Raw genomic sequence first — 27,673 nt, 5'->3', positions numbered from 1 at the left:
ATGCTTTGACTGATGAAGGTAAGTGTGCCAAAAGCTTGCTTCACCACGCTGTTGATGTGTGACACCACGTTCAAGGAACTATGTACCTGCACCCCTAGGTCTCTCTTTTCAACAAAACTCCCCAGACCCCCACCATTAACTGTGTTAGTCCTGCCGCGGTTTGTCTTATCAAAATGCATTTATTGGAATTAAACTCTTTCTGCCATTCCTCTGCGCACTGGTCTAGTTGAAGAAGATCCTGTTGTATTCTTAGATCAGTTTCTTCCTATCCACTATACCACCAATTTTGGTGTCATCTACAAACTAACCATGCCTCCTACACCCTCATCCAAATTGTTTCTGTGAATGATGTACAACAGTGGACCCAGCACCAATCCACTTGATGGACCGCTGGTCACAGACCTCCAGTCTAAACAATACTACCACCACCATCACCTGTCTCAAGTCAATTTTGTATCCAATTGGCTAGCTCTTCGTGGATCCCATGTAATCTAACCTGTTAACCAATCTACCTTGTGGAACTTGCAGAAGGCCTTCCTAAAGTCTATGTAAATGTTGACCACTTTGCCTTCATCCACCTTCCTGGTCACCTCTCCAAAAAGTCTTTCAAGTTTATGAGATATAATTTCCCACACAAAAAGCCATGCTGACTATCCCCAAGCAGTCCTTGCCCTTACAAATGCATGTAGATTCCGTCTCTCAGAATCCACTCCAACACCCTACCCATCACTGATCAGAGGCTTACCAGTCTGTAGTTCCCTGACATTTCCTTGCAGCCTTTTTAAAAATAATGGCACATTATCTATGTTCCAGTCTTCTAGCACCTCATCTGTCAATGATACAAACGTCTCTGCTGGAGGCTCTGTAATTTCCTCCCTAGCTTCCTACAATGTCTTGGAATATACTAGATCAGGCGCCAGGAATTTATCTACCTATTTGTGCTTTAAGGCCTCCAGCACCTCCTCTTCTGTAATGTGGATCCTTTTCAAGTCATCACTATTTATTTTCCTGACTTCCTGAGCTTTGATGTCTTTTGCCATGACAAACACTGACGCAAAATATTTATTTGGGATCTCATCCATCTGCTGTGGTTCCACACACAGACAACCGCATTAAACTGTAAAGGGCCCTATTCTCTCCCTAGTTACTCTTTTGCCCTTAGATACTTGTAGAATTTCTTTGATTCTCCTTTATCCTATCAGCCAAAGCTATGGTCTCCTTTTTGCCTTCCTTATTTCCCTCTTAACTGTATTCCTAAACTCCATCTACTCAAGGGATTCATTTGTTCCCAGCTGTTATCAGATCTTAAAGTCCAACTCTACACAAAATTGGGAAATAACATTAACCTTGAAGCTGATGACCACTACGTTGTTTATTTGTGCCAGTCACATTTTACTCAATTGAATGAGTTAACTTCCCAAGTTGAACAGCTATTGCAGATTGGGTTAGGAAACAGTGTCTGTTTTGCAAAACAAAGTTCATGATTTTTGGATGGAACTTTAAGACTTTGCCCTCCAGCTCTTCTTATTTGAAGAAAAGTTTTTTTTCTATGCCTAACACATGTCTCCTCCATTTTCTTAACCTGAGATTCAATATCTTGAGTCATTCAGTGCTCCCTATTCCTGCTAGCCTTGCTGTTCACATTAACAGGTACATGCTAGTCCTGAACTCTCGTCACCTCGCTTTTGAAAGCCTCCCACTTGTCCCTTTACCTATGAACTGCTTCCTCCAGTCAAAAAAAAGGGGTAGAAGATTTAGAGGAAATACGACAAAAAAAATCCATTTCACCCAGACAGTGGTGGGAATCTGGAGCTCATTGCCTAGTAAGGGTGATAGAGGCACATCATAACATTCAAAATGTACTTAGACATGCACATTCAAAATGCCTTTAGACAAGGCATACAAGGTTGTGGGCCAAGTGCTGGAAAAGGAAAAGGGGATTAAATTAATTAGGCAGTCAGTTTTGACTGGCATGAACACAATTGACTGAAGACCTTCTTCTGTGCTTTAGATCTCGGACTCTAAGACACTATGAATGATTTGAAGGAGAACTTGTAAGGTGGCAATGTTGCAGAACTACTTAATGAGAATAATATCCAATGTGGTGAAACTTTTGCTGTTACAAGTAAATTCATAGGGATAATGCAAAAGAAAAAACTTTGAAAGTTTTATAATTTGCATGAAATTTCCTCAATTTAGTTACCCACCTTAATCTTTCCATCCTGTGCTCCTGTTGCCAACATTTCAGTATCACGACTGAAACACATGCAAAGAACTGCATCATCCATCATCATGAAGTTATCTTGTGCTTGGTACTTTAGATCCTAGAGAATAACATTAAAGGGGTAAAGAATCAAGTATCCATCACTGGTGCAACAGCAACACAGCCATTTGCTAACCAACCTTACTGTTGCAAAACCTTACTAACAAGATAAAACAAGTGGGAGAGATCTCTACCTAGTATGTCCACCATTTCCATCAATAAACAGCTAATGGGAAACACAAACTAACAATTCATAATACATTAATATTGATCCATTCTGTCAAATTGTACAGTTCAATCATAAGAAACAGGAACTGAAGTAAGCCATTATATCCTTCAAGCCTGCTTCCCCATTAAATAGGATCAAGCCTGATTCGGTACTCCTCATATCTACTTCCCTATCCAAAGAGTTGAGCCCCAACCTGTTCAACCTTTGCTCATAAGACAATTCCTTTATACTGGGAATCATATTAGTTACCCTTCTCTGAACAGCCTCCAATGAATTGATACTTTTCCTTAAATAAGGGAACCAAAACTACTCACTGTACTCCAGGTGTGGTCTCATCAGCACCTTGTACAGTTGCAGTAAGACTTCTTACCCTTATACTCCAACACCCTTAAAAGGGCAAACATTCCAGTAGCCTTCATGATTACCTGCTGCACCTGTGTACTAGCTTTCTGTTTTTCATGCAAGTACCCCCAAGTCCCTTTGTATAGCATGTTTCTGCAGTTTTCTCCATTTAAGTAATATGTTCTTTTGTACTCCCTTCCAAAATGAACAATTTTGCATTTTCTCCACACTGTACTCCATTTCCTAACTTCTTGCCCAATTCCTTACCTATCAACTTCTCTCTGTAAACTATTTGTATACCTTTCAGAACTTGCTTTTCCACCTATTTTTGTGTCATATGCAAAATTGGCTATAGTATTCACCTCCTTCCTCCAAGTCATAAATACACATTGTAAACAGCACTGATCCCGGTGGTACCCTACTGGCTATAGGTCAAACTGAAAAAGAACGCTTTATTCCACTTGCTCTTTCCTGCCCATGAGCCAATTCTCTACCAGTGGCAATACATTACCCTCCAACACCATGAGCTCTTCAATGACATGGTAGCTATCTGATAAAAAAATACTGCAGTACCATTTCCTGACATTCCACAAAAATACACTGCCAGCAATTGAAAATTATGGGTGCATAAGTACGAGTGGAATTGGGAGAGACCATGACTTCCTTCACAAAATTAACAAGACAATACACCTAATCATCTAAAATTAAAAAGTATTTACAGATTCCATATAACTAACTCAGCGTGTTATTCTATTATAAGCAAAGCAGTTTATAAAATCTGGATTTGGATGGTTATTTTGTACGCTTTTGTTCAGCAGTTACCAAATTGATTGACTTATTGAGCATCAGTACAGCATTCCAATTTGTTACTAAAAGAAAATCTTGCTGCTGACCTTCAGCATACAAAGTAATTTGCATTTTAAACCATTCAAAATCAAACTAAATTTACTGCAGGTAGAATTCAAAAATGTTCATGTATACTTTCTGTCATATTTGAATATTCATTTCAAATCAAAGAAAGTTTTGCCAAAAATACTCAATTTTCCAAAGCAATTCTTCTACTATTTAAATTTCACTTGCCAACCAATCAGCACCCTTTTTACTTGGTATAAATTGTCCTCTTTGATATTTAGCATCCTTCTGATTATCTTGACCAGTGCAAGACAAAAAGCTTTCACAGCATGTTTCTTTTCAGCAATAAAGAAAAACATGCTTAAATGAATCACTTCTATACATGTATTCATGTGTGCCCAGGAATTCTTTTAAACAATATTCACCTGAGCCCTAAGAATACTGAATGGTCTACCTGGGAAAAATCCTCTGAATTCAACAGCAGGAATGAGTGAACAGAACTTTGCAATTGTCAAAACACCAGAAACAGTGACAAGTTCATGCTAATTAGTTAAATTGATTTAATTCTTGGCAGTGGGGTGGGGGTGAAGAACTTGATCTACAAACTATCAGAAGATAACTCCACTAAGCCCCCTTTTTGTACTTACTTTTCTAATTTTGCCAGTGGTGAAGTTCCACACTTCAATAAAGCCATCCACAGAACCAGTAACAAGATACTGGCCATCTGGCGAGAATCGAGCACACTCTACATGGGACTTTTGACCAAACTGTTAAAACAAAAATTGCTCACATCATTCAATGCAAGTGTGTCATTCTGAATATTCCAAAGAACTGTGTTACCTATATGGCGTCTAGATTTTCTGAGTTAAAGGCACTTAAGTCCCCTAACTTCCTTCAAATATCAATGTTACACTTAAATAATGAATGAAACTTATTTCAATATCATTTCTCACCCACAGGAAATTTATGATAAGTTCTTAAAGACTTGAAAACAAAACATCAAGACAAGTTTAGTTGTACTTGGTTATTAAATGGATGCTTGCATGAATGGATTTCCAAAATTTCCATTTTGGGATGGGTGCAGGCACCAGGTATTTCACAAATCAATATAAAACTTTTACCTTGATGTGCCTGCTAAGTTGAGTTGGGAATTTCTCCTCTTCTACATCTTTCACAGCTGCTTTACCTCTAAACAAGTCAATTGTCATACCTGGAGGCAGAAGCCCCTGGTGTTGCTGCCATTTTAATGCCTGGAACAATAAAAAAGTTACAAGAGGAATAGCATTTTTCTGTATTATAAAATGATTTTAAACACACTGTAAAGGAGAGAAAGCTGGTCATAAATAGTTTCTATTCTTTAGTTGTTGCCTAGGTTTTCCAGTGACAACACTGATTTAAACTGGACAGGTTTCAATGTGTTACCATGGAAATTATTGAACTATATCAATATTCCTCTTATGGCTTTAAATTGCCAATGTACAAGAACTAAATGACTTTTGCAGTGCAATCACTCTCGCTACTCAAATGAATGAAGAACACAGCACCGGAACAGGCCCTTTGGCCCTCCAAGCCTGTGTCGACACATGCTGCCCTACCTTACGAAAGCTGTCTTCACTTACAAGATCCGTATCCTTTTATCCCCTTCTTATTCATTTATTCATCCAGATGCTTCTTGAATGTAGTAACAAGAACTGCACACAATATTCCAAGTGTGGCCTAAAGTTCTATAAAGCTACAGCATAACTTGCCTATCCTTATACTTAATGCTCCTTCCAACGAAGGCAAGCACGTCACAGGCCTTTTTTTTTTTACGACCTTTCTACCTGCACAGCCACCTTCAGTGATCTGTGGACCTGCACACCCACATCCTTCAGCATATCAATACTTCTGTCGGTTCTGCCATTCACTGAATAATTACCTGTACTTGATCTTCCAAAATGCATCACCTCACATTTATCCAGATTAAACTGCATCTGCCATTTCTCTGCTGATACCTCTAACTGATCTATATTCTGCTGTGTGTTCTGACAATCCTCTCACTATTCACAACTCCTCAAATCTTTGTATCATCTGCAAACTTGCTAATTAGGCCAGCCAAGTTTTTCTCCAAATCATTTATTTAGACCACCAACAGTAGAGGTTCCAGCACTGATCCCTTTGGAACTCCACTAGTCACAATCCTCCATTCCAAAAAGCATTCTTCCACTGCTATCCTCTCTCCTATGACTAAGCCAGTTTTATATTCATCTTGCCCTGATACCAAGTGACTTCACCTTTTGTACCAATCTGTCATGAGGGACTTTGTCAAAAGGCTTGACTGAAGACCCTGTTGACAACAACGGCTTTTCCCTCAATCATCTCCATCACGTCCTCAAAACATTTGATCAAGTTAGCGAGGTACAACCTCCCCCACACAAAACCATGTTGTCTATCGCTAACAAGTCCATTTGCTTCTAAATGCATATAGATCTTGTCTCTAAGAACCTTTTCTCATAATTTCCCTAACACAGACATGAGGCTGAAAGGCCTGTAATTTCCTAGGTTATCCCTGATACCCTTCTTAACTAATGGGGCAACGTTGGCTTTTCTCCAGTCCTCTGGGACCTGACCTGTGCCCAAAGAGGATACAAAGATGTTTGTTAATGCTAAACCTAAATGCTTTTCTCGAGAAATTTCATGGCAATTATTAGCACTAAATTATCACAGAAAATGTAAAACACTTACTTGCACGCAGAAGTCAGGAAAAGGTCAATGTCATTCAACCCAAGCTTGTTCCATCATTCAATTAAATCAACAAACGACCTACTACTTAACAGAACTACCCGCTGTAGTTTTATAAACATCAATACCCTTGCCTAATAAAAATCCACTTCAAACTTTGTGTCCAAATATCTCAAAATATGCTCATTCCATAACAAGGGCTTCTGATAAGATTTGAGGAATAAATGTCTGAATGCATGAAAGTCTCATTTTATTTTTTTCTTGTGACTGTTCCACAGTGGTATTAGAGTCAGATACATTAGGGACATTTAAGAGACTCTTGGATAGGCACATGGATGATAGTAAAATGAAGGGTACGTAGGATCGTTTGATCTTAGAGTAGGATAAAAGGTCAGCACAACATCGAGGGCCAAAGGGCCTGTACTGTGCTGTACTATTCAACGTTTTATGTTCCATTTCTGATAGCAAACCCAACGCAGACTTGTTTCAGGGTATTTTCATTCTGAAACCAGTTTCATATCTCATCCAAGATATGTGATGTTGGCTATAATTTTAACCCCAGTTTGAAGATTTAATTGGTTATAAAGTCAAAGTTACAACCATTCAGATCAAGTTGCTCTCCGTTCCCTCCCTTAGAATAATTAAGAATATTGAACATTCAATTAGCATGGAAGAAATTTGTAATAATGTGATGAGAAGAAATAGAGTTGTGTTATACCTGAATGGAAAAACAAATAACATTGTCATCTACCATCCATTATACTTTATAGATTAGTTACAGCATGGGAGTAGCAGTTCTACTAATCTCAAAAAAATACAACAACGGAGGATATGCCTTTTGAAGCTTTCACTATTTATCATTTAACACCTAAATTTTATTTACCTTCCACGCAGGAACATAAACAGAATGCAACAGGTATAGCAAAACAGGCACATTTACCTGACCCAACAAAGCCATGAGACGCGAAGGGGGCACTACACTGACTTCCCCTGCCAAAGCCTGAGCAATGGCTGCTCTTCGCTTCTCTTTACTACTGCCATCTGGGTAAGCCTAAAAAGTAGCAAACAACAATGCAATGAGGCATGATGGATAATCAAGTAGCAAACGTCTCGGTGTCAACTTACCATACTTGGTTAAATATATTCCATTCACCTACCTCATACCACCTCTGCTACTATACAGCTGGCAAGGTGCTTTTAAGGTTTTTTTCTAAAATGCATAAACATATTCAGGAGGATGCAGCTGCAAGATGCTGGATGTTACACTGACATGAAGCCAAAAGGACTTCTAAAAAGTGAGTTGCCGTGATCTAGAATGAATGTTACGTGAACGGGTGAAAACAGATTTACTAGCTCCTTTCAAAAGGGCACTGGATAAATATTAAAAGGGTACAAAAAATGTAGGGCTGTGGGAAAGAAACTGAATAATTAGATTGGTCTTTCAAATTGCTGACAGCCACAATGGAACAAATGGCTTTTGTGGGAGCACAATAAGACACCCACAAGTCCATGCATTTGCATGGAAATACCACTGCCATGCCATTGAAAAGGAAGCAGCGATCAGAGATCAATTAGATTTGTAGTTTGAAACACATATGAAGCATTGCAATCGGGAGCATCTGATGTCCACTACACTCCTTTAACATAAAACTACCTGTGGCAACAAAGTGCAGTAGTGTTCAAACAAAAACCCCTTGATATGCACATCAGGAATGAACAGGTTTCATGTGGCTACATCATGACCCTGCTTTTCAAATGGTTATAACCTCATTGCAATTGCCAAAGTGACAATGGTCTGAATATGCAGCACAGAAATAAAATACACTTCCGCTTCATCTAATATTCAAAAGACACTAATTAAATATGGATCATTAAAATTATTATAAATTTAAAACTCATCTTTATTCAGGTGGTACATTTGGCAAAGAAAATTAGTTGGGCAGTACATGGCAATGAAGGGTGGAGGAAACATTGCAGATTTTACTGAGAGTAATTTGGAAATTCACCAGTAAAAACAATAGAAAGTTATTAATAATCTACACTTGTACATGAAAAGTAGTATGCATTCAACAGTTCTCTCAACACTGTTACCCTTGTGCCTTCTAAAAGCTTGATGAGAGAAGTTCAAGTACCTCACGTGGATCAAAGTAGGATCTTGCTAACAGGTTCTCCAGATGAATATACCTCTCTGGTTGGGTTTGTTTTAGCATAATCATGGGGTCAGTCTGTCGAAGCAAAGATCGAGCAGCACCTAACTCACGAAGTTCAATCAGCTCTAAAACCACCTACAGAATGAACAAAAAAAATTTCAAAACTTTCAGTAACATAGTGAAGCTTATTTTTGGATACACAGAAAATATGTTTTTTTAGTTAACCCCACAAAAAGGAAAGATATGCACAAAAACAGGAAATATCTGGATTCTAAAGTCATTTGCCCTACATAAGACCACTTGTTAAACCAATCATGAAATCATACATTTTAAGTCGAGATAAGTCGAGCTATAATTTGTTTTGCATTCATCTGAGACAGCAGATAGAGGTGCAATTCAAGAAAACATCTAAAAGATCACTTGTTCAATAGAACACAGGAGGTGTGGTTAGTAAATTTGGAGACGACACCAAAATTGGAGATGTAGTGGACAACAAAGAAGGTTACCTCAGAGAACAACAGGACCTTGATCGAATGGGACAATGGGCCGATAAGTGGCTGATGGAGTTTAATTTAGATAAATGTGAGGTGCTGCATTTTGGAAAGGCAAGTCAGGGAAGGACTTATACACTTAACGGTAAGGTCTTGGGGACTATTGCTGAACAAAGAGACCTTGGAGCACAGGTTCATAGCTCCTTGAATGGAGTCACAGGGAGATAGGATATTGAAGGTGGCATTTGGTATGCTTGCCTTTATTGGTCAGTGCATTGATTGTAGGAGTTGTTGTGGCGGGCGGGCGAGGGGAGGGGTGTAATGTTGCAGCTGTACAGGACGTTGGTTTAACCACTTTTGGAATACTGCATGCAGATCTGGTCTCCCTGCTATAGAAAGGACATTTTCAAACTTGAAAGGGTTCAGAAAAGATGTACAAGGATGTTGTCAGGGTTGGAGGGTTTGAGCTTGAGGGAGGGGCTGCTTAGACGGGGCTATTTTCCCTGGAGCATCAAAGGCTGAGGGGTGACCTTGTGAGATTTATAGTCATGGGGGAATGGATAAGGTGAACAGTCAATGTCTTTTCCCTGGGGTGGGAGAGTCCAAAATTAGAGGACACAGGCTTAAGATGAGAGAGAAAAGACTTAAAAGGGATCAAAAAAGCAAATTTTCACGCAGAGGATGGTGCATAGAATGAGCTGCCAGAGGAAGTGGAGGAGACTGGTACAATTACAACATTTAAAGGCAACTAGATGGATATATGAATAGGATGGGTTTAGAGGGATATGGGCCAAATGCTAGCAGATGGGACGAGATTTATTTGGGATATCTGGTCGGCATGGACGAGTTGGACTAAAGGGTCTGTTTCTGTGCTGTCCAACTCTATGACTCTACAGTACTCGCTCAAGTCTTGCAACAGAAGTATTACCTAGTGATTGCGCACAAGTGAACTTTGCTGTTCTCACACTAAGAGACCGATGGTAAAATACTATTGTCGGAGGTATCTCTGTTTACATGGCTTCCAACACAAAAAATTGCATTGATTGTTTATTATTTCCAATGCATTGTCAAATAATGTTAATACCATTTTAACTTTTAAAATGCTTTTTCCTAGCATCAATTTTGTCTCACTGCACATTGTGCTTGGTGCATGATTGTTGAGATCATGTGCTATCTGCCTTGATACAGGATTTGTACAATTTGCAATAATGCAATCTTAATCCAATGAGAAATAAAAAAGCTTGATCACTGAAGAAATGTGACTCCTTGGTGAAAGCTATAAAATGTCTTTTGATGGTAATTAGTTAAAAATCGCAACACCAGGTCGTAGCCCAACAGGTTAATTTGGAAGCACTAGCTTTCAGAGGTGACAACCACTTGATGAAGAAGCAGCGGTCTGAAAGCTAGTGCTTCCAAATAAACCTGTTGGACTATAGGTGTTGTGTGATTTTTAACTTTGTACACCCCAGTCCAACACCAGCACCTCCAAACAATGGTAATTAGCTTTCAGTAACAGTGGAAATTGCTTGCTACCTTTAGCATTGGCACTGGGAGCCTTAATATTCCTGTCAGATTTAGAGAACTGATAATTAAAAGAGTGGGAGGGCAAATGGGGCAGGAATGAAAAAGTCACAAACACATTTTCTCTTTCAGGTAAGAATTACCCACCACAGTACAGAAACATCAACACAATCCCTTTCTCTATCTATTAATCATGTTTGATCAATAATCTTACCTGTTCATACAAATCAATAAGTGTTTTATCAGGCAGCTTCAGTGACTGTATGGCCTGTAATACAGTGTCCCAGTGGCCACTGTTTATATCTGCTACAAAACTCTCAATACTGTCCACAGTGTTTAAAGACACTGTGGTCTCTTCTTGTAGAGTTGCTAGGGTCCGATGCAAATTATTCTCCTTCAAGTACTGCATGATCAGACGGACAACACTATGAATAAAGAAAAGCAACCCTATTAAACATTAAGAGACCAGATTTGTTAAATGTATTTATATTACAAATCTTGCACCTGCATTTACTTCCTAATTTTCCTTTCATAAATGCCTATCTCTATACTTCGAAAAAAATAAACTTGTACTCTACCTTTTGCAACCTCAGGGCATCTCAAGGTACTTTACCTAGCAACTGAATGCTTCTGAAGTACGGTCATTGTTGTAAGGTAGGAAATAGGGTACCCACTACATTCACAGCAAGCTCCCACAAATAGCAGTGTGGTAACCATTGGGAAAGGATGCGTACAAAATAAAGCTGTATGTTTTGGAATTTTGGAGGGCCTTCCTAAAAGCACTGGAAGTACTTGCACCAGATAAACTGAAGTGGCTCAAAAGGTGGCTCCCCACCATTATTTTTTCACAGGCAACTAGAGATAGACAACAAATGCTGGCCTTGTCACGAGCACCCACAGTCATATACGTGAAATAATTTTTAATATAAGATCAAGGGTGATTTGATTTAACTTTCAGACATTGAGGGAAACAAACTATTTCCACTGATTGGGGACTCTTGGACTAAGGAATATAATCTAAAATTAGAATCAGATCCCAGAGGAGAAATAAGGAATAATTTCTACACACAAAGGAAGTTAGGTGCTTGGAACTCTGTTACACAAATAACATGCTTGATCAATTGATAACTTAAATTCTAAGACTGATAGATTATTAAATTATTCCACAGTAAGTGATACGGTGCAAAAACAGGTAGATGGAGTTAGATCAAATCAGCCAGAATCTCACTGAATACTGGAACAGGCCCAAGGAGATGAAAAGCCTGTACATTAATGCCTAATGGCTCCTGCGGCCAAGTTACCTGCTCTTTCCCCTAGTTCATGCATACATATGCTGTCAATAGTGGACAGAAGTACTGACAAAACCAGACATTACTCATTTTACAGAAATTGTATTCTAATTTCATTTTCCAGCTCTTGATACATAGCCTTGCATGCTTTCGCATCCAAGTGCATATCTAAATAATTCTTAAATGTTATGAGGGCTTCTGCTTCTAGCATCCTTTTAGGCAGAGAGTTCCAGTTTCCCATTACCCTCTGGGTGAGTTTTTTCCCTCCCAGATACCCTCTAAACCTCTTGGCCCTTACTTTAAATCCATATCCCCAGTCACTGATCCCTCCAACAAAGGGGACAAGGTATCACAATCAGCAAGAGCCCCAACACTGATCCCTGCAGAACACCACTGGACATAGGCTTGTAGTCACAATAACACTCCTCTACCATCACCCTCTTCTTCCTGCCACTCAGCCAATTCTGGATCCAATTAACCAAAGTTCCTTGGATCCCATGGGCTCTCATCTCCCATGTGAGACTTTATCAAAACTCTTGCTGAAGTCCAACTAAATTATTCCAAATGCATTGCCCACATCAACACATCTGGTCATCTCTTTGAAAAATGACATGATCTCCCTTAACAAAACCATACTGATGCTCCTTGATTAGTCAATGCCTCACCGAGTGCAGATTAACAAGACTTCTTGGAAATTACAAAGTTCTTCCAGTTTGCTGATCAACAGCTAGTACTCACAAACATGTAAATTCCAGGAAGAGGTAAGATCTGTACATTGACACTTCAACGTAGAAACATGCCATTTGGCTTATACTGGTGTTCACGCTCCACACAAGCCTGGGTCACCTCTCTTCATCTCATCACAAAAGCATATCCTTATATTGCTTCCTTGTATTTTATTCAACGTCCATTTCAAATGCTTCAATATTACTTGTTCCCCAAGATCCACAAGCCCAAAGACACCGGCTGACCCATCGTCTCCGCAAGCTCCTGCCCCACTGAACTCAAGTCGTCCTATCTCGACTCCATCCTCTCCCTCTTGGTTCAGGCACTTCCCATCTCCACCTGCTACCAACCGCGCCCTCCACCTTTTCAGTAACTTCCAGTTCCCCAGCTGCCCTCGTGCTTCATCTTCACAATGGATGTGCAGCCCTTATACCTATCCACACCCCACAATGATGGCCTTCAGGCCCTCAGCTTCTTCCACTCCAACAGATTCATCTAGTCCCCCTTCACTAATATCCTCCTCCACCTCACCAAACTAGTCCTAGCCCTTAGTAATTTTTCCTTTAACTCCTCCCATTTCCTCCAAATCCAAGGGGTTGCCATTGGCACTCGTCTGGGCCCCAGATACACCTTATCGGCTAGGTTGAACAGTCCCTCTTCAATACCTACATAGGCACTGTGCCCCAACTCTTCTGCTGTTAGATCGTGACCTCATCGGTGTAGCATCCTGCACACAGGCTGAACTGGAGCAGTTCATCAACTTCGCTCACAACTTCCACCCCATCCTCAAATTAACTTGACCCATCTCGGACACCTCTCTCCCATCTTGACCTCCATTTCCATCTCTGGTGACAGCCTCCAGCCGGACGTTTACTATAAACCCACAGACTCTCAACTATCTGGACAAGACCTTCTTCCACACAGCATCCTGCAAGAACTCAATCCCGTTCTCCCAATTCCTCTGCTGCATCTGCTCGGATGAGGAGACATTCCACTCCCAAGCATCCCAGATGTCCACCTATTTCGAACAATGTGCTTTTACCCCCTGTCATCCAGACAGCCCTCCATTCCACTGGTCTAACCCACGCCCTCCAAACTCAATAAAGACAGGGCCCCACATGTTCTCACCTACCAGCCCACCAGTCTCCACATCCAATGCATCATCTTCCCCTCCCCACCCCTCTTTGCCTTCTGCAGGGACTATTCCCTTTGCCAATCCTTGGTTTGCACCACTCTACCCACCACCACCTCCTTCCCCGCTCCCCTCCCAAACCCCCAGGTACCTTCGCCTGCAAGCGTGAAAAATGCAAAACTTGCTTGCACACCTCCCCACTCACCTCCATCCAGGGCCCAAAACTGTCTTTCCAGGTGAGACAGAGGTTCATCTGCCTCTCCTCCAACCTAGTTTACCGTATCCAGTGCTCCGAATGAGGTCTTCTCTACATCAGGGAGACCAAATGTAAACTAAGGGAATGTTTTGCTGAGCATTCAGCTGGGCCCATGGGGTAGACCTAACCTCCCAATCACCGCCAATTTTAATTCCCTTTCCTATTCCCTTTCAGACATGACCATCCTTGGCCTCCTCATTGCCACAACGAATTAAACTGCAAAAGGGAAGAATAATACCTCATCTTCCGCTTGGGCAGTCTACAGCCTGACAGACTCAACATCGAGTTCTCCAATTTTATATAACTTACCTTCCCATCACCCGACTCCCTTCCCAGCCCCTTGCTACTCCTTTCCATTCCACTCATCGACCCTCACTTCTAGCTACCAAGTGGATTCATTCTTCCCATCGAACAACCAGGTCGTACCCTTTACCCATCTTCACCTATCCCCACTTCACCACCCTGCCCCTCCACCTCCTTTATCTGCAGCTTCCCTTACACCAACCCCCAGTTCTGAAGAGTTACACCCAAAATGTTGACTTCTCAAGCTCCACTTGCTGCCTGGCTTGCTGTGTTCTTCCAACCTCCTGTTTGTCTACCTCAATATTACTTTTCTCATCTAATCACTGTGGTAGCAAATTCCAGAACCTCACCACTCACGGGCTGAGGAAACCTCTTTTGAACTTGCCATCGTATTTATTATTGATTGTCCTATATTGAGGCCCCTTTAGTTTTGGTCTAAACCACAAGGAGGAACATCTCCCTGCCTGACAATAATATGGTAATGTGAGCCAGGTTGTAATAAACAGCTCCAGGCTTCTTACTAATGCAAATTCAGAGCGACTATATTATCAAACACAGCCACGAATGCAAATTACAAATTAATTAATTTAGTTCACTACACTGGGATGTATGTGTTAAACAAATAGCTCAGGTTGTGGCGGCCTTGTTTTTGTCCACAGTCACAAACCGCCCCACGTTCCATTAACGGTTAACTCTGAGTTTGAACTCAAACTGCTTCGCTTACTCCGCCGATTCGATTTCGATCGACATGTTGGCCTGCACCCAGGACGCTGCCTGCCTCCTTCACCGTCCAAACAATAAAAAGAGGAAAAAAAATATATGATCCAGAGAAACAACTCCTAAAGGCCCGCTGCTTCAAACAGCGAACTTCCAGTTTCCCCGATCATCTACTTCCGGGGTAAGTGTAAACGATGTCAGATCTCCGCCAATCAGTGAAGAGGATCCTGTTACACGTCCAACAAACCTTAAAGGGAAAGGACATCTCGTTTAACAGTATAAGACCTTCAGAAAAAGGAACAGGAGGAGGAAATCTAACCCCTTCAGTCTACTCCATCATTCAATAGGATAATGGTTGATCTGAAACTCCTGACATCCACATTCCTGCACTTTGCCCATAACCCTTGATTCCTCTACTGACCAAGAATCTATCTATCTCAGCCTTAAATATATACAAAGACTCTTAGCCCACAGTTCTAATGGCAATGAGTTCCAAAGACTCACAGAAGAAATTTGTGCTCAACTCAGTCTAAAATTGGCACCCTTTAATTCTGACATTATGGACACTGGTCCAAGACTCTCCCATGAAGGGAAACATCCTAGGACAGAGAACATTTATAGCGCAGTACAGACCCTTCAGCCCTTGATGCTGTGCCAACCTGTGAAACCAGTCTGGAGCAATCTAACCTACACTATTTCATTATTGTCCCTATGCCTCCTGAATGACCATTTAAATGCCCTTAAATATGGTGAGTCTACTACTATTGCAGGCAGTGCATTCCATACACCTACTACTCTCTGAGTAAAGAAACTACCTCTGATATCTGTCCTCTATCTATCACCCCTCAATTTAAAGCTATGTCCCCTCGTGCTAGCCATCACCATCCAAGGAAAAAGCTCTCACTGTCCACCCTCTCTAATCTCTGACTATTTTATGTCTCAATTAAGTCACCTCTCAACCTTCTCTCTAACGAAAACAGCCTCAAGTCCCTCAGCCTTTCCTCTTAAGACCTCTTCATACCCGGCAACATTCTGGAAAATCTCCTTTGAACCCTTTCCAAAGCTTCCACATCCTTCCTGTAATGCAGTGACCAGAACTGTACACAATACACCAAGTGCAGCCGCACCAGAGTTTTGTACAGCTGCAGCATGATCATATTGTTTCTGAAACTCAATCCCTCTACCAATAAAAGCTAACACATTGTATGCCTTCTTAATAGCCCTGAAGATTGGGATAAATTTAGAATCCAGCAAAATAGGACTGCAAATATATAGACAGAGCAAATTATCTCTGAGGGCAAACTAGCAAAGAATATAAAAACTGACAATAAGAACTTGTTTAAATATATGAAAAGGAAGATAGATGTCAAAGTGAACATAGTCACTTCAGAAAATGAATCTGACAAGACATCGTTGGGGAACAAGGAAATGGCAGAGGAGATAAACAATTATTTGGTATCAGTCTTTATGGTGGAAGATCCCATTAATACTAAAGAATGCAGGGGAGGAATTAAGTAACATCACCATCAAAGAAGTAGTATTCGGCAAACTAATAAAGCTAAAGGCAGATAAATCCCAATGCCTTGATGGCTTGCATCATTTGGATCCTAAAAGCGATAGCAACAGAAATAATGGATACATTATCATTGAATTTTGGAGAAGTACCAGAGGATTGGAAAACTGCCGATGTGGCACCCCTATTCAAAAAGGGAGGGAGGCAAAATGTGGGTAACTTTAAGCTGATTAGCCTGAATTCTATTGTGGAAAAAATATTGAAATTAATTATTAAATAAATAACCACAGGCTGTTTGGAAAGTCATAATCTAATCAAACATGGCTTCCTGAAAAGGAAATCACGTATGACTAATCGAGGTTTTTTGAGAAAGGCTCAATCAGAGTGGATAGAGGGGGACCAGTAGATATGTTCAATTTGGACTTTCAGAAGGCATTTGACAAGGTACTTCACAGAAGATTAAATCATTAGAGCTCATGGCTTTGGCAGGGTAGTGAATTGGCTAATGGGTGGGATACAGCAAGTGGGGATAAGAGGTTCATTTACAGGTAGTTGATCCATGATAGTGGTGTTCCACAGGGATCAGTGCTGGGATCACAACTGTTTACAATTTATTAAAGACTTGGAGGAAGAAAGGGAATATGCTTTAGCCAGATTTGCAGATAACACAAAAATAGCTGGAAAGGTGGGTTGTGAGAGATAAAAATTGTTTACAGAGAGATATTTATAGGTTACGTAAGTGGGCAAAAAATTGGCAAATAGAATATAATTCCTGAAGAAGGGCTTATGCCCGAAACGTCGATTCTCCTCCTCCTCAGATGCTGCCTGGCCTACAGTGTTTTTCCAGCACCACATTTTCAACTCTGGTCTCCAGCATCTGCAGTCCTCACTTTCTCCAAATAGAGTATAATGTGGAGTTCATTTTGGAAAGGAGAACAAATGAACATAATGCTATTTAAATGGAGAATAACTGCAGAAAGCTTTAACAGAAAGGGACTTGGGGTGTTTGTACAGAAAGCTAGCACACAGGTGCAGCAGGTAATCAGGAAGACTAATGGAACATTAGTTCTTATTTCAAGATGGTTGGAGTACCATAGTAGGGAAGTCTTACAAGTTGCTGGTGAAACCACTGTGAGTAGGTTTGGGCCCCTTATTTAACGAAAGACATCATTTCATTGGAGACAGTTCAGAGATAGTTGTGAGAAACAAAGCTCACTCACTTCAATAATTTCAGTCCGAGACAAAAATCTGAATCACTAGTGTCATTTATTTTACACTTGCAAGTGGGTGTGATGTCACAAGGCAGGGACAAAACACACACCGAATTCAACAAACCCTCGATATTTATATAATTTGAGTCCCTACATATTTTTTCTTATTTCATTGTTTGCCCCCCCCACCCGCTTACGTCACTCATTTCCCTAAGACTGATCCCACAACTTCTGTTCCGGCCTTGTCCGTGACAAATGCCTATTTCTGGCCCCATAAGGTCATTTGACGTCATCCCATCCTTTGCTTACCATTATCTACTCCCTCCATCTGCGCTGCCCCTCACAGCATCTTATCACTAAGCCCTTTTAATTGGGGTTTGTTCCTGTGTCTCTGTACAAGTGGGAAACCTACTGTTTATACAGGCGTCTCTTCACAGCATTTTATCTAGTGCCTGTATTTCTACCATTGTTTTGTAATCACGTCTCATGCTGACATACCATTTTTAACGGATTATATATTTCCTCTATATAGTCCCCTTTCTTGTTATCTCAGCTCTTGGCCGAAACAATTACACACTGATGTGAATTCATTTACTCTGTATCAGAACTTATAATTGCAGAAATAACACTAATTCACCTATATCCCACATAGTTAACTTGGATGATCCCTGGTATGGAGGGATTACCGAATGAGCAAAGGCTAAACAGATTAGGAGTCTACTGACTGGAACTTCAAAGAATTAAGGGTGATCTCATTGAAACATATAGGATTCTTAAGGGACTTAACAGGGTAAAAGCTGAGAGGGCATTTCTCCTCATGGGAGAGACTATGACCAAAGGTATAGTCTCAGAATTAAGGGGCATCAATTTAAGACTGAGATGAGAAGGAATTTGTTCTCTCAGAGGATTGTGAGTCATTGGAACTCCTTGCCAGTAAGGGAATCAAGGGTTACGGGGTAAATGCAGGAAAGTGGATGTGATGATCCAATTCAATAGAGGAACAGGCCTGCACTGCCAAATAATCTACTTCTGTTCCTATTTCTTATAGTCAAAAGTGAGGAAAGAGAGCTAGCGAGAACTGGGGGCATAAATGGATGTGGACTGTTGAGAAGTTGAGCGAGTAGGGTAAGAATAGATTAAGTGTGGCTTTCAGGGAAAAGGAAATAAGGAGATGAGTGAGGGGAGGGGTGAGGTGGAGAAAGTACAAAATGCACAAGAATAAGTATTAGAGTAGGGAGAGATCAGTAACAGCAAACTAGGTGACATCTATATATCACTTTAGATGGGATGAAATCCAATGTAAAATGATGGGATGAATATCTGGTCACGGTATTAGACATTTGGATCCAATGTGAAGTGAGTTGCCGAGTCTAGTTGGACCTTATCATGGAAGTGTATTTCATGAATTACTTCCTCCAACAATTCCATCACTGTGCTCCTTCTGTTGATCATCCAACATCTTATTCATCACGGCATGCAACATTCCCGCACCAAACAGTTAATGAATAAACACTTTCATTACTCAGTTAGATGATTCTTGACTAACAATCAGAGAACTTGTACACCAATCTTCAATATTATTTAAACTGGTAAACAAAAGTATTTAAAGAATTTTAAATTTTATTCTCCTCATAATGTTTTTCTAGATTTTGCGCACAGCGAGTCTTGGAGTTTAATTTTTAGTTCCTGGACATTCCTGGGGAATCCAGCAGTGGTACATAACAATGCGAAATATTGAGCAGATACATGCCCAAAATGGAAATCTGTACTCTTTGGAATTGAGAGAGAGTTCCTGAAGCATGGAAGATATAGATTGAGTAAAAAATACATAACTTCAACCCATTATTTTCCACCCACAGACAAAAAACATGTGGACTGAGGTGCTCAATTTCCAAATGGAAGTTCCATCCTGCACACGGGACTCCAAAGTGCAAAATCTCACCAACCTGTCACTCTCACTTATAAAGAGTGAGGACAGTTTGATTTGAGAAATTTTCATTTGTATAAAGAGAAGTTAGGTGTTAAAGTTAGGCACCAATACATTACTAGGCAGAGTAGCATTATAGGTTGCATTGTTGTCCTCAATCCTAGACTGCTTAATGTTGCTATTGTCTGAGAATCTAAATGTTCTCTATTCTCCATCGTCAACCTTCTTACAGAATCACAGAATTGTTATGGTGTGAAAAAAGCCATTCATTCCATCGTGTCTGTACTTGCTGTAATTTTAACTTAGTGCCAATCTTCTGCCTTTTTCATAACTCTTCACATTGTTTCTAATTAAGCATTAATTCAATGCCATCTTGAATGCCACAACTGTCTCCATCACATTTCAATGCAGTACATTTCTTATCCTAACTACTTGCAGAAAAAAGTATTTTTTCTGTCATATTTGCATCTTTTGCAAAGTGCTTTAAAACTGTGCCCTGGTTCTCAACCCAGTTATGAGTGGAACCAGTTTCTCCTTATTCACTTTGTCTAGATGCCTCATGACATTGAGAATTTCTATCCAATCTCCTCTTATCCTCCTTCTCTCCAAGTAAAACAGTCCCAATTTCTCCAATCTTTTCTCATAAGAAGTATTTGATCATGGAACTATTTTTGGACTGTTTCATTCTTCCTCAGTCAAAAAAAGTCCATAAAATCTTTTATTTCTGCCATTCACCCTGCAAGTCTCCTCCTGAGATCAAACTCCAACATGTCATGTCGTGCAGCGGTGAAGACAAGGTGAGCATGCCCTCCGTTCATTACCCATTGTGAGCTCTTTTCAATGTATTCACATCCTTCCTGTAATGTGGTGCCCAGATCTGTATGCAATGCTTGAGTAGACATCTAACTGGCGTCTTGCAATAATTAATCAGAACTTTACTCCTCTTGTACTCTGTACCCCTTTTTATGAAGTCTAGAATATTGTGTACTTTAGTAATAGATCTGTCTAACTGTCTTGCCACCTTTAATGCACACAGCATCAGCAGCTCTCCTTTCATCATCCATCCAGCAAGTTATTTTTGTATGAGTTTTCCTTAATGAATCTATGCTGACTCTTCTAAATGACTTTTAATTCTATCCTGAATGATTGTTTCCAGAAGTTTCCCCATCACTGAAATTAAACTGATTTGTAATTGCTGGGCCAATATTTACGATCTATTTTGAACAAGGGTACAAAGTTTGCAATTCATCAGTTCTTTGGCACCACTTGACAAGGTTGAATTCTCCAGCAATTTAAGCTTCCTGCTTAAGATATCCTTTGTCAAAGAGTCTGGTGTTTAATATTTATACATAAAATCCAGTGACTGGAAGGGAGGCTGATTTTATAAAAATGAATGTTCCTCTTGTTTTGAATTGGTAAATGAGGAGTATCTTTATTTTAATTAGCTCTCAGTCCCCTTAGGTCAGCTCATAATTTGTTGGAACATCGATGATCCTGGTAGTTTAGGATGACAGAATTGAATTATACATGTCTAGCATTGTTACTCAGAGTCGAGAGTATGGTGCTGGAAAAGGGCTTATGCCTGAAATGTCGATTCTCCTGCTCCTCAGATTTTGCCTGACCTGCTATGCTTTTCCAGCACCACACTCTCAACTCTGATCTCCTGCGTCTGCAGTGCTCACTTTCTCCTTGCAAAATCAATCTGTCAACTCATGTTACTCAGCCTATCCACTGGTGACATTTATGGTCCTTAGCTATGGCATTGCAGAAATCTATCACTGGTTTGGGAGCTGTAAAAGTTAACTAATCTGATTTTGGATGGCAACAATTTTACTTCACATGTTAAGTTTGCTTGTCTGCTGAGTCTCACCACCCTGTGGATAAAGTTAGTAACTTGACTAAAAGCTTTCCACAGATCAGGTGGGGTATACGTACATTTAAAGCATATTTTTGTTTTTGATATTCTGATTGTGACTGCCAGCATATTAGTCACATTTCAGAGAACAAAATATCTGCTAACTGATCAGCAATAAGTTCAAGAACAATAATAAAAAAGCTCTTGCATTTGATTGAAATGATCTTTTTGGCGTATTACAAACCAATAAAGCTAAATTTACCAAGTCACCCCCAAAAGAAGAAATTACCACCAAGATTCTTTTATAGCTTTTACTTATAACATAAATCAGAACCAATGCAAATTACACATGTAGTAAATTGCACTCAATACTTTAAATAAAAAGATAAATTTCACTTTAAATAGTTGATATAACAAACATACATTTTACAGAACCACAGATACTTGTGTCAGTCCCTGTACAAATGGAATGCTGTATAGCTACACAGTTCCACAGTAAACTGTTCCTTATACACACAAGGAACCATGGAGCAGGGTGTACCAGTCGCAGGAGAATAGTGTGCCAGTCGCAGGAGGGATGTGGCCAATGGACAGAATTTAGTTTGGCAGGATGATCGCACGAAGACAGCAAACTATGCCAGGATAGTCACATATAAGGAATAAGATAAATAAGAAGCAAAAGTAACCAATGGGGTAAAGGGGAAGACTGAGAGACACAGCTGAACTGCATAAATCAGAATGTAACCCTCAGATCAGGGTGCCTCCTCGTTAGACACCCGTCTTGCAAGTACGTTTCAATAAAATTCGCTGCTTCAGAATTTGACTCGGACTGAAATTTATTGACATGTGAGCTTTGTTTCTCACAATGAGTTTTCTGAATGATAATCAAACTTCAACAAGATGAGGTCAACTGTAATATAAAAAAGAATCTGCTTGATTTGCCCAAAATAGTTGATGTACTCGACATATTTTTAAGATGCATGTTTGTAATTGGTTCCTGTTTGTGATAAATGCATAAAGCATTCACCTAACACAGATTGCCATCCAGGATAGCCAATAACAATGTTATTAATAAGGACTGTAATTTAAATCCGTGGCATTTAAAGCAAGATATGTTTCTGTAGACCAGAAAAAGTGATGTAAATTATCAATTTAATTCTCATGTACAGTTCATTGAATTGTAGAATTATATCACACAGGAAGAAACTATTCTGCCCATTGAGTCATGCCAGCTTTTTAAAAGAGCTCTTAAGTTGATCACACCCCAATGACCCTGTAACTTTGTCCCCCTCAAGTATTTATGTAATTCCTTTTATTCAATTTTGACTGTGGAGAAAAAATAAATGGAGTCACTAGGTGTCACTACACTCTAACCTTTGAAAGGAAACTGACCTCCTTTCACAAACTCATTGTAAAGATTTCTTCTGATGACTGGGCAGAATGAATGATTTTAAGCCTTTACTGATCTGTTTGATAGGCCGAGGTGAAGAAGAGTGGAAGGAGTCTTATGTGCAGTCTAAGTGACCAGTAGAACAAATGACTTCTCTGTTCTAAAAGTCTATTTTATTTTTCCACTTTTGGTAGATTTCAGTGTTGCTAATACTATTATGAAGGACTGTTACAGCTTATAATATATATTATATTACTCTGAATTTTTAACTTGTGGCTATCCATAAGAACACCAGGACATTGGTTTCAAGTAAAGGCATTCTATACATCTTAGGGACAGGATTGGCAGCTTAACATTCTGGGTTATCGATGTTTTGGGCAAGACAGAGGAGGAAGCAAAAGAGCTTGGCGAGTTGCATTCTATCACAGCTGTGTTGAGGGAGGACAGCCTGGAGGGATTTTGCAGTGACGCACTATGGGTAGAGCTCAAGAATAGGACAGGTGCAGTCACAATGCTGTGAATGTACTATAGACCTCCCAGCTACTAGTGGGAGATGGAGGAGAAGAAATGTAGTCAGATTCTGGAAGGATGTGAAAATAACATCTGGATTGTTCTGGGTGATTTTAATTTCCCCCATATTGACTGGGATTCCCTTAGTGCTGAGGGTTTAGATGTGGAGCAATTTGTTAGGTGTGTCCAGGAGAATTCTTTTGAAACAGTATGTGGATAATCCCATGAGGGAAAGGGCCTAGTATTGAGAAATGAGCCTGGCCAGGTGATCTAAGTTTCATCAGTCGAGCATTTTGGGAATAGTGACCATAATTACGGTTTCAGTTACTTATGGATAAGGACAAGAGTGGACCTTGAATGAAGGTATTAAATTGAGGGGAAGACCTACTATAACCAAATTAGGCAAGAATTGGAGAATGTGATTGGGAGCGGCACAATGGGAGAGGATAAATCCACATAAGTCACGCAGAAGTCTTTTAAGACTAGTTGATTAGAATATAGGACAGGCATGTTCCAATGTAAATGAAGGACAATAATGGCTGGATTCTGGAACCTTGGCTGACAGGGGAAATTTTCGAGGAGAAGGGCCTGTGCCCGAAACGTCGAATCTCCTGTTCCCTGGATGCTGCCTGACCTGCTGTGCTGTTCCAGCAATAAAGTTTCAGCTTTGACAGGGGAAATTACCTGCTTGGTCAAAAAAAGGAAATATACCTAAGGTCCAGGCAACTAAACACAGACAAAGTCCTTGAAGAATATAAAGAAAGTGGGAAGGAGCTCAAAAGGGAATTAGGAGGGCTAAAATGGGCGATGAAATGTTCTTGACCAGCAAGGTTAAGGAGAATTCCAAGGCATTTTATACATATATTAGGAGCAAGAGGGTAGCTAGGGAAAGAGTAGGCTCACTTAAGGATAAAGGGGGGAGTTTACATGCGAAGCCAGAGGAAATGGGTGGGCTCCTTAATGAGTACTTTACATCAGTATTCACCAAAGGGAGGGATGTTGAGATTTGGGAAGGTTGCATTTAGGTCAACATAATAAAGGAGGAAGTGTTAGTTGTCTTGAAATACATTACAATAGACATGTCCGCAGGCCAGACACATTCTATCCTAGGATACTGTGGGAGACAAGGGAGGAAATAGCTGAAGCCTTAATTGATATCTTTGCATCCTCTTTGACTCACTGGAGAATGGCCAGTGATTTTCTCTTGTTTTAAGAATGGAAACAGAGATAATCCAGGTAATTATAGGATGCTGAGCTTGTCGTCAGTGATGGGGAAGCTGTTGGAGAAGATACTGAGAGACAGAATTCACTAACATTTGGAAGTGAATGGATTTGTTAGTGATAAGCAGCATGGGTTTGTGTGGGGAAGTTTGTGTCTCACCAATTTGATTGAGTTTTTTGAGGACGTGACAAGAATGATTGAAGAGGAAACAGCAGTGGATGTTGTCTACATGGACTTTAGTAAGGCATTTGACAAGGTACCTCATGACAGGCTGGTACAGAAGGTAGCATGGGATCTGGGTGAGCTGGCTAGATGGATACAAAACAGGCTTGGTTACAGAAGACAGAGTGTTGTGGTGGAAGGGTACTTTTCAGAATGGAGATCAGTAACTACTGGTGTTCTGCAGGGATCAGAACTGGGACCTTTGTTTTTTGCAATATATATTTATGATCTGGAAGGAAACATAGTACGTTTGTGGATAACACTAAAATTGGTGGATTTGCACATAGAGAGAAGGATTGTCAAAGGATACAGCAGGATATAGATAGAATGCAGATTTGGACAGAGAAATGGCAGATGCCATTCTAAACAAATGCGAAGTGTTGTATTTTAGAAGATCAAATTTAGGTTTCGAATTATGCAATAAATGGTAGAACATTGACATACAGAAAGATCCAGGAGTACAGGTCCACAGATTCCTCAAAGTGGCAATACAGGCAGATAAGATGGTCAAGAAGACAAACAGCATGCTTGCCTTCGTTGGCTGAGGCATTGGATATAAAAGTTGGCAAGTTATGTACAAACCTTTAGTTAGGCCACTTGGAATATTGTGTGCCATTCTGGTCATCACACTATCAGAAGGGCGTAAATGCTTTGGCAAGGATGCAGAGAAGGTTTGCCAGGATGTTGCCTGGTCTGGAGGATTTTAGCTATAAAAAGAGGTTGGATAAACTCAGATTGTTTTCACTGGAAAGAAAGAAAGAGGCTGAGGGGCGATGTGATAAAGATCTACAAAATTATGAGAGGCATAGATAAGATGGATAATCAGAATCTCTTTCCCAGAGTGGAAATGTCAACTACAAGAGAGCACGGTTCAATGTGAGGGGGGAAGTTTAAGGGAGAAGTGGGGGGGAAACTTTTTCCAACAGAGGCTGGTGGGTGTCTGGAATACATTGCGAGTGGAGGTGGCACATTAGCAATGTTTTAGGCATAAAACAGGAGGCAAACATAGGGACAGAAACTGTGTATGGGCAATAAGTAGCGGATCTAAATAGGGATTGGAATCGGCACAGGGTTGGTGGGCCAAAGGGCCTGTTCCTGTGCTGTATTGAATTGTATTGTATATATCATGTAGTTGGAGATTAATTCATTTACTTTCTTTACCTTTTTTGTTTCTTTTTAAAAAGAATAAGTTGTGTGACGATTGCTATTGTTATTCTCCTCATATTGCAAGCAGTGTCAGTCCTTGCTGTTCTGTGTATTTATTGTATCTATACCTCATTGTGAGGCTAAAGTATATTGAGCATGGCTCTCAGGGTGAAGGAGCTTCAGTATCATTTTCTGTTGTACCAGAAGATGTCCTTTTTTCCATGAGTACAATGGATCCCTAACACTTTCTATGCCATGGCAAACTGTTTGGGTGAGGTGGAAACATGGTTGAACAAATGTAACCTTATCTTTTGAGACATTGTGTAAAGCCCTGCTTATCTGTTGCTATTTACTACTCAACATTAGTCAGCAATCAGACATTCAATCCCTCCTAATGTTCACCCAGACAAGAGGAGATGCTACTGTATTTTCCATTTGAGGAAGATAATTTTAATCCATTTGGAAACTCACAGGACTTGATGGATGCTGGTTTTACATACTTCCCAAAAATATTTTCTGCTGACTCTTCATCTTCAAGTGGATATGTTCCTTTTCTGCAACTTAAGGGATAAAAACCTCCAGGGCGTTTTGCTCAAAAAGACCATTCCTTTAAATATCCCCAGAGCGCCATTCTTTATTAAGTGCAAGTAACAGTGCTTAAAGAACTGATGTCAACTTGTCAAGTATCTAACCAGAAGGCACAAGCACATAGTGCTCCTGTTCCAATGGACAAAGTGTTGCAGTCAATCTATTGATATTATTAAAATGACCTGAAAGACTACTTAAACTATTTGAGGGTTCATTATCATTCTGAGTATGAAGACAAGAGCAGTACAGTCACTGCAAGCATCTAAATAGTTAACACCTACTGCAATTAAACGTATATAAAAGAACAGACATAGCAGTGCACCAGTTTGCTATCTGTTTCAAAACTGCCAAATAACAGCTTACCGTTGTCTTTCTCATGAACAAGCATGCTGCTGTATTTTTGTGAACAGGTTTGACAAATTTAAAGTGCAATTTAAGTTTGAATGATAAATTTAATACACAATTATTTTGCATATGAAACATTCCTGAAGGATTCTAAGCTTGATTCACAATGGGGCTGCATCAGGCTACTTCAATGAAGGAAGTTTACAAGATTATCTAGATTATAGGTGAGTAGTAACGTTCAGTAAGCATTGTGCATACAGACTAATCAACCAAAAGAATTAAAATCAAGGTAAACACCTCCCTCCCCTTCCTGGACCTCTCCACCTCCATTAATGACGACCGACTTGACACTGACATTTTTTACAAACCCACCGACTCCCATAGCTACCTGGATTACACCTCTTCACACCCTACCTCTTGCAAAAATGCCATCCCGTATTCCCAATTCCTCCGCCTCCGCCGTATCTGCTCCCAGGAGGAGCGGTTCCACCATAGAACACACCAGATGGCCTCCTTCTTTAGAGAACGCAATTTCCCTTCCCACGTGGTTAAAGATGCCCCCCAACGCATCTCATCCACATCCCGCACCTCCGCCCTCAGACCCAACCCCTACAACCGCAACAAGGACAGAACGCCCCTGGTGCCCACCTTCCACCCTACCAACCTCCGCATAAACCAAATCATCCGCCGACATTTCCGCCACCTCCAAACAGACACCACCACCAGGGATATATTTCCCTCCCCACCCCTCT

At 40.3% G+C, this 27,673-nt stretch overlaps 1 protein-coding gene across 2 annotated transcripts in view; it reads right to left on the bottom strand.

Annotated features, from left to right (window-relative positions):
- smu1a (SMU1 DNA replication regulator and spliceosomal factor a) overlaps positions 1–15,177 on the bottom strand; it is a 30,775-nt gene extending 15,598 nt beyond the window's left edge. The window contains exons 1-7 of one of the 2 annotated variants that reach the window (XM_043716296.1): positions 15,000–15,177; positions 10,784–10,994; positions 8,540–8,692; positions 7,348–7,458; positions 4,808–4,936; positions 4,334–4,453; positions 2,208–2,324 (exon numbers count right to left, since the gene is read on the bottom strand). In XM_043716296.1, the coding sequence (XP_043572231.1) occupies positions 2,208–2,324; positions 4,334–4,453; positions 4,808–4,936; positions 7,348–7,458; positions 8,540–8,692; positions 10,784–10,994; positions 15,000–15,025 (867 nt within the window). In that variant the 5' untranslated portion in view covers positions 15,026–15,177. The remainder of the gene's footprint in view (positions 1–2,207; positions 2,325–4,333; positions 4,454–4,807; positions 4,937–7,347; positions 7,459–8,539; positions 8,693–10,783; positions 10,995–14,999) is intronic. The other variant, XM_043716305.1, reaches the window with a different exon arrangement.
- Between the last annotated feature and the right edge of the window lie 12,496 nt (positions 15,178–27,673).

This window comes from Chiloscyllium plagiosum, chromosome 2 (genome assembly GCF_004010195.1).
Source record: "Chiloscyllium plagiosum isolate BGI_BamShark_2017 chromosome 2, ASM401019v2, whole genome shotgun sequence".
Lineage (NCBI taxonomy): Eukaryota > Metazoa > Chordata > Chondrichthyes > Orectolobiformes > Hemiscylliidae > Chiloscyllium > Chiloscyllium plagiosum.
Note: the sequence above shows the minus strand (reverse complement) of the source record. Positions and strands in the feature narration are given on the sequence as shown.